The 11,482-nt window shown below is 38.8% G+C and overlaps 2 protein-coding genes across 3 annotated transcripts; one reads left to right on the top strand and one right to left on the bottom strand.

Moving 5' to 3' along the window:
- Positions 1-14: 14 nt before the first annotated feature.
- Eif2bepsilon (eukaryotic translation initiation factor 2B subunit epsilon) lies at positions 15-2,245 on the bottom strand. The gene is made up of 2 exons (XM_076893955.1): positions 1,450-2,245; positions 15-1,327 (listed from the first exon to the last, which is right to left on the bottom strand). Exons 1-2 carry the CDS (start codon positions 2,125-2,127, stop codon positions 98-100), a joined length of 1,908 nt encoding a protein of 635 aa, XP_076750070.1. The 5' UTR covers positions 2,128-2,245; the 3' UTR covers positions 15-97.
- Positions 2,246-3,496: 1,251 nt separating this feature from the next.
- On the top strand, positions 3,497-10,596 carry Wgn (Tumor necrosis factor receptor superfamily member wengen). Of its 2 annotated transcripts, none has more exons than XM_076894164.1 (5): positions 3,497-3,852; positions 6,127-6,546; positions 6,718-6,898; positions 9,943-10,068; positions 10,152-10,596. In XM_076894164.1, the coding sequence occupies exons 2-5, from the start codon at positions 6,130-6,132 to the stop codon at positions 10,313-10,315; spliced, it is 888 nt and encodes a 295-aa protein (XP_076750279.1). In that variant the 5' UTR covers positions 3,497-3,852; positions 6,127-6,129; the 3' UTR covers positions 10,316-10,596. The 2 variants fall into 2 exon arrangements, with proteins under 2 accessions (XP_076750279.1, XP_076750278.1); XM_076894163.1 differs by having other exon boundaries at positions 3,501-3,852; positions 9,940-10,068.
- Positions 10,597-11,482: the final 886 nt, after the last annotated feature.

Below are 11,482 nucleotides of genomic sequence, written 5' to 3'. Positions count from 1 at the left end.
TTTTGTTGGAGGAAGATGTTTAGAAGATTTTTATAGTACACTCTGCATACTGCGTGAAATTAAGTTTCTTTAAATAATCAAAGACTTTAGCAAGTATTTAATCATTTTCACTTTCACTAGAGTCCTCTTCAGCTTCTTTCAACCATTTAATGAATGGTTTTATCGCAGTTCTCACTTCCTTCTTCTGGAATTCATCTACATCTTTATCGTTAGACTCGTACCACTCTAAAATCTTTTCTTCTGACAATACGTCCTTATCATAAAGCAGATGTAACAGGTGTTTTAAAAATGGTAATAGTTCTTGCGTTGTACTTGCAACCTCCTCTATGGCACGCAAGCAATCGTCTTGTGCATCCTCTGTTTTAACGTAATTGAGTATTATCGGATAAAAATAAGTTACCATAACTTTTAATTTCTTCTGATAATTTTGATTTGTTCTTTCTGATAGATCGTGAAAAGGTAAACTTAATATAGCTTTAATAACGTTATACGTTACTTCACTCATAGTAACATTGTATGCGTATCTTGAAGAGTTTATTTCTAATATTAAGTTGTCACAATTGAGCTGATCTTGGAAACCTCTTAATAAACTATCGATGACTTCTGATAAGAACATGTTCGTGTCATCTGGAATCGATGAGTTACATTCGGATGCTTCATCGCTACTAGTTGTATCTGTAGAGTAATTATCGCATTCTATGAGAACATTATGATCGCCAAAGAACTGGAATTCATTATCAGCGTCAATAATTTCTGACATTTTTCTTGCAGAAAGCTTGTCATCTCGTGATTCCAAAATAGAATCGATATATTCCACTGAGGTATCCACAATTGTTTTAGGACACAATATACATCGATTTATGTTTGTACTTTGCTTAACGAGGCAAGAGGGAAATATCACACTGTTTGCGACATTGCAATTATTTTCGATTTTACTATTTGATAAGATATATGAATTCTTAATTGTTACATTGGAACCTATCAGACAGTCACTACCAATAACTGATCTTGTGACAAAAGTATTACTCCCAAGTGTACTGTTTTGGCATAATATACTATCCTTCTCCAACATGCAACCCTTAGCAAGGGTGGCATTTCTGTGTTTGTAAACATTTCTTGGCATAGATATGAAATTCTTTAAAAATGGAATACCGTTTGGTGTAAGCGGAAAGCTATGCTTGTTCAGAATATCTCTGTTAAGAATATGATACGCGTTCCATGATACAATTGGCAAACTATAATCTTCAGGATTCAATTGCTGCCAATAAATCCGAGAATTTAAAATTTCTTCATTCATCAGAACTCCTTTGATAAAATCTTCCATAGTCTGTTAGTATAAAAAAAAAAGAATATATAATTTATATTTATATTTTATTTTTATTGTAATTTTTAGCAATTACGTGTACATCTATGATGTATGTTGAGATAAAGGGCAGTTAAATAACTTACTTGGAAATCAAAATTGTCAGAGAACAATGGAAGCACAGATGGTGAACACAAGTAAACATGAGTATCCAGAAAGCAAGCATTAATTTCAATTTCACTGTTATCCAAGAACCAGTTTAATTCCAAATTCACTTTCTTCTCATCATTTTTCAGCTTACTATAATGTAGAATCTTCTTACTACTTTTATCGGAGACAAGTAAGCACGCCTCTCGTCTTAACAAAGATTCGTTCAAAGAACCAAAGTTCCTCAGCACCATAGTCATCGTCGCACCCTTATCTTCTTTAACTTTTGCGCAATGATCACTTAAAAGACTTGTAAGATTGGCGTTAATGAATGCATCTCCTCTTATCAGAATAAAATTACCACGTATCGAACCTTTTGTGTCGATGTCTCTGAGAGCATCGCCAAGGGACGTGCAAGTATCTGATACAATCAAAGTAACCGATATCTTCAACCACTTTCTCTCCTTTACGTATGCTTTTATTAAATCTACGTAGTTACTACAATAAAGGAATAATTCCTCTATTCTGGATTTAACAAGTGTCTCTACTAAATAATCCAGCAGCGGTGCATTTATTATTGGCATCAATATACTTGGATATAAATTTTGTACCGGTGTCAAACTAGTTACAAAATCATCCGCAAGTACCACAGCTTGTATAATGTTCTTCTTTCCCATTTTTGTATCTATTCTGTAGCTAGAAATCCTTGTAACATTTAAAATGCTTAGCACACGATACACATTACAGGTTATAAAATACTGATATTTAGTTTGCAATGGAGCAGAAACCTTAAACAGGTTTGATCATTCCATATTTTCTTAAGACGTCTCAATTCTGTATTTTCATATTGTTTTAAGTACAATAACATGTTCCGATACGCTGGTGAATTGATGTCTACCCTTCTATTATTAGTGGCAATCAATCAACTCTTTTCCTCTGTCTCTGATACCGAACCGTATTTTGAACTCTAGTGTTCGATTACAAAATGATAAACGACTGAATGTTTTACTCTGTATCGTCTTGTAACGTTACTGATACCAACCTACGTTTCCTTCGTACCAACACGTGTTGCGAACATATCTGTAAACAAGCGTGAAACGTTTATTTGGGATTCGCGATGTGCTTATTTCAACATGTACCAAGAAATATGGAGATAATGATAAAAAAATAATACGGAGGCTTATCACCAACCAATTGGAAATGATGCCACTAAATAGAGTCACTGTTCAATGGACGACTGTTGGTCTATGTTTACGTTCGTCGTACGAGGCGCCAGTATCCAAAAGACTGTCTGCACCACCATGAATATAAATTTTAATTCGTAGACAATTTTTCTACTAATACTTGATGTTGTAATAGAAACACTCGACACTTTTTCTCAGTCCCAAATCACTCGTTTTCCATTTCATATTCACGTCTGTACATATTATAATTTCTGTAGTAGACGGTAATAACTTCGAACATTATCTTTGCTAAGAAACTTGTACACGATCAATAATATTACCGACAATTATTTAATCAATAATATATACTTGTATTATTAATTAATCAGAATATCCTGAGTCTATTAAATTGGTTAAAAATGTAGACATGACTTAAAGTAAAGCCTCCATTGATAATGTTCAAATATTGAACAAGTTCTTTAACTTGCATCATGTTCGAAAATGTGTGTAATATAAAAACCATAATACCTTCGAGTTATCTAATTCTTTCGAGTTACAATTTACACTGCGTGTCAACGTGTATCGATAATTTCACGAAACTCTGAAACAACAAAAAATCATTTTAAGTATTACCATTTTAATATCTACGAGAATTAACGCGAATGACACGAGGCGATTTTAACGAAACGTTGTATTTCTTTTAATCGTAGAAACATTATTTATCGCCAATAATGGGTCGCAATGTTTAAAGCCATCACTACCTTTTTTTTTTATTTCACCGCGTGGCTCCCTCTGTCCTCTTTCATCTTCTTTCATCTCTAAGACTCTTCCCGTATCTCTTTCCTTTTAATATCTCCCTTTTTCTTATGAATTTCTCCCTCTCTAAGAGAGGATCGTGGGCGGAAATTAGAATAACCAGTCTAGTCAGTCGTGTTATGGTCGGCGAGGAGTGAGTGTCTGGTTCGTGGCGAGCGAAAATTTGTTTGAAAGATCACCCATTCTATTCTACCCGTAATATCTAATGCGCCGAAAAAGAAAGTCACGTAAAGCTTCCTCGACTTAAAACCGGTTGCGATCCGTAGAATTACCTCTGCTCGATCATTCGCGACTCCCGTTCAAATGGAAAGATCGATGATTGTTTGTGAATTTCGGATACTCTGTTGGTTCCTCTCACGATGATCGATCTTGGATACATCGATTGGATTGCGTCATGACAGGTCTGCGTATATCGAAGACAGCGTACGTAAATTTATATACGCATATAATTCTTTATGTAAATACACTATAATCGCGCGTATTATTTTAATTACGAGTACCTCGATTGTTCTCTATACGGTCTTATTTAATTCGACATAGTGTGTACACCTTATCTATTTCGTAGCACTTCTTCTGGATCATCGATTTTTTGTCACAAAAATTTCATATTGATCGTTGTTCGATGAAGGATCGTTTAATTTTCGTCTAGTGAATTAGTACGGCACGATATCGCTGAGATGATTGTAATTTTCTCTGGAACAGAACAATAGTAAACATTAACAGAGATGCAAGGTAAAATATATATCCGAGATAAGATCCAAAGTATAATGAAACGGTTTCAGTTGACTTCTATATGTATATTCAATGACACAGTGAACGTACGGAATGTCAATGACTTTTATGAATGGTAATGTAATACGTGTACGTTAATGGTAGTTATTAAGATATTGGTTACTCGAGTACTATCGTAAATTAATAGATTCCACGTCGGTTAATAGAGCCGATTATTTAACAAATTACAGAATGTATATTTTTTCAGCAAATTCGTATCTTACTATTTTATTATCGACAACTAATCGACGATAGTGTACTGAAAATGTTTTGAAGTATTTTATTCAATTGAATGTAAATTAATTTCTAATGAAACTATTGAATCACTTACTATATCGAGAGAACAACAACAATAACAACAAAAGAAGAAAAGAGAAACAGAAAGCTTTACATTTTATTGTAATCACGATTCTAATTAAAAATGCGAATTATACGTACGAACAATTGGAGATGATAATTGTCCGAATACTAGAACGGTGCATTTGCTGGTTTTCATTGGATTCTACCATGGTAATCGTAGTTTGTTTGTGTCACGCACTACGCAAATGATTTTTGTACGCGAACTGCCTATGTATTTACTACGCAACCGAGAAGTGCGATCGGTAGAAGTGCGCGTATCAAATTTTAAATAGCTTAGAAGCTTTCTATTTGCGTGGCACAATTTTCTATTTCCAATCGTTTCGTTCATTCGACAATTGATTGGTTCTACGATCGCACGTTCTTTGATATCTTCTAAATCTTATTAACGCCCTTGAACCTTTTTAACTTTAGGTTCCAACTATCGTAGCTCTGTTAAAGAAGTCTTGTTTATTACGTACAAAAGAAATCATCGCCAACTGTATTAGGAAAAAATATCGAATCGATGCGGCGACTGCTGGTGATCGAATGCAGCAGAATGAGATTCCTCGGACTTTTTAATGGGAAAACATGATCCTCGTTACAACACGACTGAGTGATTTGTTACGAACGTGTGAATGGTTACTGATTTTCACTGAGAGTTGTCCATTGTCGTTGAAAGTGGTCGACGCAACGATCGGGTTGACCATCCACGTACGGTACGCTTGGTCGCATTGCATTCATGGCCGCGATCAGTGGTCCAAACGGTGGTCGTCGGCTCTTAGTACTATCTGGGACTGTTTTGTCTGCGTTCAGAAATATCGAACATTTCTGAATACAGACGAAAAATGTTAAAAAGTGTTCCAACTCTTTCACGACTTTAATTAGCCTTAGAAAGCAGTTCTGAATAATAGAGAAGACGTTCCAGTTTCTCATCTGCAATGTGGCAGAAGTTAAGAGGCGAAGGGGATTGTAAACTGTAAGAAGCAACAAGAGGAACGTTCAGGCGACGCGGCTCCAAACAGCTGGCCAGATTCCCCAACTAACTATCTACGATTCGATTATAAATTGGATATCGAAAAATTGAATCGTCGTCCAATTCATGAAAAAAACGTGCATCCGGGCTACGAGCGCTCCTTTTGCGTGTTAACCACACACTGTGGCTAAGCCGTGCGCAGCTTAATGTACGCACAGTGTGCGTCGCACACTCGCAAGACTATCTATACGGCCGCGATACAACTACGGATGTAATTACATTGCAAACGAGCCGGAAGTGGAAACGGTCTGACCGGTTTTGCTGGTTAAACGGCTACTTTACACGCTCGATTATTTCAAAGAATTGTTCCAAGGGAATTTATTGCTTCTGCGTTCCCATTGCTCGGAAAATATTTCTCGAAATATTCATCGATCGATATTATAAGTGGCATCTCGTACGATTAACTTTCTTTTCTCTTTTTTTCTGTTTTGGTGGTAAAATTTGTCAACGAAAGATACGTCAGGCAAAGTCAGTTCTCGAGGCGTGCGCGTAGATAGGAATCGAAGGGTGGAGAGGAAGGCAGAGAAGTTTAACGAGCGCGAAAACGATTTCAGGTGATGCCTCGGGAGCCCAATCGGGGATATCTGTTGGCCGTGCTGCTGGTATTGGTCGGTCTCCGCAAGGCAGACTGCCTGACATCCGCTTCCCGATATCCGGTTTGTAAACCGGGTTCCGAATTTTGGTCGGAGGAACGCGCCGCCTGTTGGCCTTGCACTAGATGCGCTCCCGAATTCACTCTGAGTCCCTGCTTGATTTATAAGGATGCAATTTGCGGGCCACTCTCGGCGCTCGAGCTCGATTGGTCTTTCCTTTCGACGAGGAAACGGCCGGAGACTGGTCAAACTAGTCTCGAGGCGGTCACATCGAAGATGTTGTGGAGGTTTCCAGAATTGGATCAGCAACAGATTAGACCGGAATCGAAGGACTTTGTCGACGAGCAGGAGCACGATGCCCAGTCGAATACGATGGACCAGGTACAATGGAGAATTTGTTCAGTTCTACAGCATTGTTGGTTAGTCATAGTCCATAGTTTCAATGAATACTTCGAAAGAACCGCGCGAAACTCTCAACGATGCAAAGTTATTAATTGGTACCGGTATCGAGTATCGGTGTTGGTATTTAAATATCTGCAAATGAATTTCTAGACACTGGCCCGGCCACGTCCGAGACACGCCGCTATCTCGGAGGAGAGAATTCTATGGGACTGGCAAACCGTCTCGCTGATCCTTGCCGTTTGTGCCTGTATCCTCTTTTTTCTGGTCGCAGGATGCTCGGCCTTGGTCTACACGAGGCAGTGGCGTCGGATGAAGAAAAACTTCGAGCCTGGTGAATAATCGATTGGTTGATTATAATTTTTCAAGGTTCCACCTCACCTCCTAACTCCAATTCACGAACGATACCGAACGCTATTAATTAATTATACGAAATATCGACAGCAGGCTTGCGCGTTACGAACGATAGCGTACAGTAGTGCAGGTACACGCTTCGACGAAGATCGAAATCGTTTGGTAGGCGAACAACGTACGTGGTACGGATAAATTGGAATGGTGTGAAATAGGGCCCGTGGAATGTCTCGTTCTGGTATTTCCAAAGGATCGATACGCGTCCCTTTGAAGGAGGATATAAGAAGTCCTTTAAAATGCAAGGCAGATTTTCTTCATTAGAGGGCCGCTCACGACCTCTGTTCACCTTGGCTCGATCTATCACGCCCGGATATGACGTCCCAGTGTGTTCGATGCTTCTCGTTTCTTTCGTGATGCTTCGTTCCGCGTTCTCTTTGTACTCGTTTACCAACACTTATGTCATCCGTGATCGTACATAATTTGCAAAACATGAGCCCAACCTTTCGAGCATATGGAGCGGCCAATTTAAATTCAATAGGAGGGATTGGTTTTAATCGCGATCGGTATGATCGTTCTACGTGAGATTCTTCTATTCGTGAACACGATTCTATAAGTAACTTGCTCTGTGTATTACGCGTGCCTGTTTTGTACAACACTAAGCAAGGACGAAAACTGATTTAATTTAGATCACGGTTCATAGAAAACAAACACTAGTTCAGTCGACGATGAAGTTTCTTTTCTAACAGACAAATTGTCAGATGGTCTGTCCGTCTATTTCACCAGCCTCTCAATCTTCGATTCGTATCTGTACCATTTCTACTGCTATTCACGTATGGTGGTTAGGTGGTTAAACTCTTCGATCGAACCTTTATAGAATGACTCGCACCACAGAGCCGTTCGAAGGTACAGGAGGTAATCGGAAGGCCGTTCAAGTTTTTCGAAACGTTCGGATTACATATTCCGCGTACGAAATCGCGTGACCCAACTACTTTAAATTCTTTACGGTCCGCCCAGTACTGTAAAGTGTAAACGGTCAATGTGTGAAAATCGCCGTTACGATGCTCGTAAACGCTAGCGTTGAACGCGCGTTCGAGATCGATCGTTCTTCGACAGCTGTGCGGGGCTCGAACGGTGTTACGATCCACAATGAACGTTTGTACGATGTTACTATCCGTATTTGCATAACGAGCGTTACGCAGAACTCATCTACGCCGGAACCACCTCTTTTCCCCGCCGCGCTCTTCGTTCCCCTTTTCACCATCTAGCTGCCACCCACGCTTCCTGAAGAGGAAAGTTAGTATTTAGCGATGGGATCGATACGTTTGATCGATTCGAAATTTCCTTCGTCTTTCATTTATAGTTTCATCTGTGTTTCCATATTATCAGGAATTTCAATTCTGGTCCCTTCACGCTGGCCAATTTAATTCCACCATATGACGCCACTATTGCAAGAGACAAAATTAGAAGTATTTCTGTCCCTCGATGATATCGCGTGGTGGGAGCACGCGACGAGGGCACCCACTCCATAGCGCGCAGGAGTCCCACACTTCTGTAGCCTGTGCAACCCTACTCTCTACCATGAAACCATTCAACGGGAATTGATTTGTTATTACTTAAACATGGAATATATACGAAAAGTAAAATTACTGTTTAGTAAGCACTGTATATTATTGCAGGAAGGTAAAGTTATATACGTTTAAAGAACTTATATGTTCGAATTTTGGGTAGTACGCGTATCGAAGAAATGTTTATTACCAAGCTGACGATGGACAAGTCGTTTATTTTCCAACTGAATAGTTCTACGACCTGGCACGCCGGGTTTTTCTGTAACAGGAGGCAAACACACTGACTTCAGACCGGGGCGACGCTATCGTTAGATTCATCCCATGGGGCCTTGAAGAACCAGAACCGCATTCCATAGCCGTTCAACTTGCATTCCATTCTTAGGTAGACGATACTATCGTTTCAACCCGTTCCGTTAAAACGTCAATTAGACGAAAATTGCGGTTGCCTCTCTTTCTCTCCCCTATCTTCTTCTCATTTTAACACGATCAAGTGTATTGTTCTTCTTGATAAAATTACGTAACGTTTGTCCATTTTATGGTATTCGATTATCCAAAGTATTGGCGTTGCTTTAGTAAAATTCGATTCTGTGACTCTCCCTCTCTTTCTGTCTCTCTCCACCTAATAGACAGTTGACGGAAAGAGTTATGGTGCACAGCGTGTGCTGCTCATCTAAATGCGATGCAAACGATGCAAATAAGACAAAAATTGCACCGAAAGAAATCTGACACGTAGACAGGTATGAATGAAATGATTCATTCTTATCACTATGCATTATATGGCACACTTATTCTCTCCTATACATTGGCAGAACACACAGCAGAGAGCTGTTGATGCGTTATGTAAATTGTACGTTACAGTGGCGTGTGCCCCGCCAAAAATTCAATACAAATTATGTTACATCGCTTATTGTAACGCTGTTGTAGAATTGTGAGTCTTGTAGAACTTCATTTCTTATTCAATCCGTGACGAGTCAACATTTTAAATTAAATGGTGCATTTCAGGTGCAAGTGAGCGAAAGGATTTCGTTTGAAAATATTATTTACAGTCGTGGTGGTCTTTTAGAGGAAGGGATACGCGTGTGGGTGGAAATGTGCACGCTGCAGGATATTACGATACACGTGCATAGAGATCTATAGCGTCGAACAAGTTAGAACTGACCCGACAACCGCCGACACTCTTACCTGGAAATGGAGCTGCCGGTTATCCCTAGACTTTCTCTTCCATTCCAATATGATCAGCGTCCATTTCTTAACATTATACGCCCGTCCGTAGATAATCTTTACTAGAATTTTTCAAAGCATACCTAACATACGTTTTGGAATCTTTAAAATATTCTTTTTCCCATAGCGCCTTCATTTTCTGAAGCTACAACGAGTATTTGTAATCAACGTAAAATATTCTTAATAGCAACGTTATTATTTGGTAGCAAGTGAAGTAAAGATTGTTCAACGTTTGCAGTAGATCTAGAAGAAATCTCGGCTCGATTAAATTTAATGGTCAAAGCGGAACTAGCCGAGCTGATTGCCGGAGCACCCATGAACCCGGGTGATCCAGAAACAAGGTGCCAATATCTTGAGAAATTTTTAGGTAAGCTAAGCTCTATTAATTGAGCGGTCTGCTTAATTGCCAAATGATCTTATTCCAATTCCAATACTATTTCATTGTGGCAGATCGAAAGAGGGAGACTTCTGTGATGATCGATTGGCCGGATGTCAGTGGTAATGTTTACATAGAAGACGGGGAACCTTCGAAAGGGAAGAAACTGCAAGTTGCTAAAATCCATCGGAACATCGAGACGATTTTAAATCAAACAAAGAATATCAGCGATTCCTAAGAGCGTCTGTGTGAAGAAATATGTGTGTGACAGAAGGCATTTGTTTAGTATGAAAATCGAACTAAAATTCAAATCGACGACTATTTTCTATTTATATTTGTATTTATGATCATATTCAACGCGGTGCGCGGGTAAAATGAGAAACGTCGTGAGGGGTAGACAATCTCTTAGATTCTGGCATCTCGTACGACACTGATATAACACGGGCTGCCAGAATCCAAGAGACTGTACATAGAAAATCATTATTCGAATCATTATTGATATTAAAAAAATTTGTATTATTTTTTTAATAATTTAATAACCATATCTTTTTATATAATATTTTCTTGTCATTTAAGTGGATGCGTACGTATGCGTATACGTATAAGAAGGAGAAGAAAGAAGTCCTCGCTCGAAGTCTCGCAGCTCGAACAAACTCGAGCAACGGTCGACTTGGCTTGTTCAATTATTTATTTTTTTTAGGGTATTCCCGTAGACGAGTGCAATGCAACGCGGCAATGTAACACGTATTTTCTCGTATGAACGTGGATCGTGTGCACGTTCGACGACCAGACTGATTACACGCGTTTTTATTTGCGTTTTGCATTTTCTGTTGCTCGTCGCGTGACGCTCGCCTGGGAAGCCCGTATTAGTGTTTAAAAACCGCCATCCTTTTAATGTAAACGTGCGATTTATGTATAGAAGGGCGAAATAAAATTGCATAAACGGTGAAGTTCTTCAGACGTGCGAAGCAAATAAGTACAGATAGAGCACAGTTGTTCAATTTGCTAAATTTAATCGCTTTCAAGTTACAGATACTTGTTTTATATTAAAGTAATGAACGTTATGACGCCGTTATTTGTACGGGGGATGGCATTTTAGGTATTTCAAAAAAATATTCCTCGGAGAAAGATCGTCTTTTGCTTTCTCGCTTACGCGTATTCGCACTCTTTGGATTTTTTTCCTCACTATTTCTGCCGTTAAAATTAATTTTATTTTAGTCATACCGAAAATACTCTTTTACTTAGTTCTCTTTATCCCTTTCTCTCTCTCCACATTTGTTTCTTTCTAGATTGAAAAATATTACTGCCCTGTACGTACCGAATTAATTTTTATTTATCAAAGACAATGAAACGAGCCCACTGTACGATGTGCGACAATTTATTGTATCGATTTTTATAACTGCCA

The sequence above is a fragment of the Xylocopa sonorina genome, chromosome 4 (assembly GCF_050948175.1).
Source record: "Xylocopa sonorina isolate GNS202 chromosome 4, iyXylSono1_principal, whole genome shotgun sequence".
Lineage (NCBI taxonomy): Eukaryota > Metazoa > Arthropoda > Insecta > Hymenoptera > Apidae > Xylocopa > Xylocopa sonorina.
This window is presented reverse-complemented; position numbering and strand designations above follow the sequence as displayed.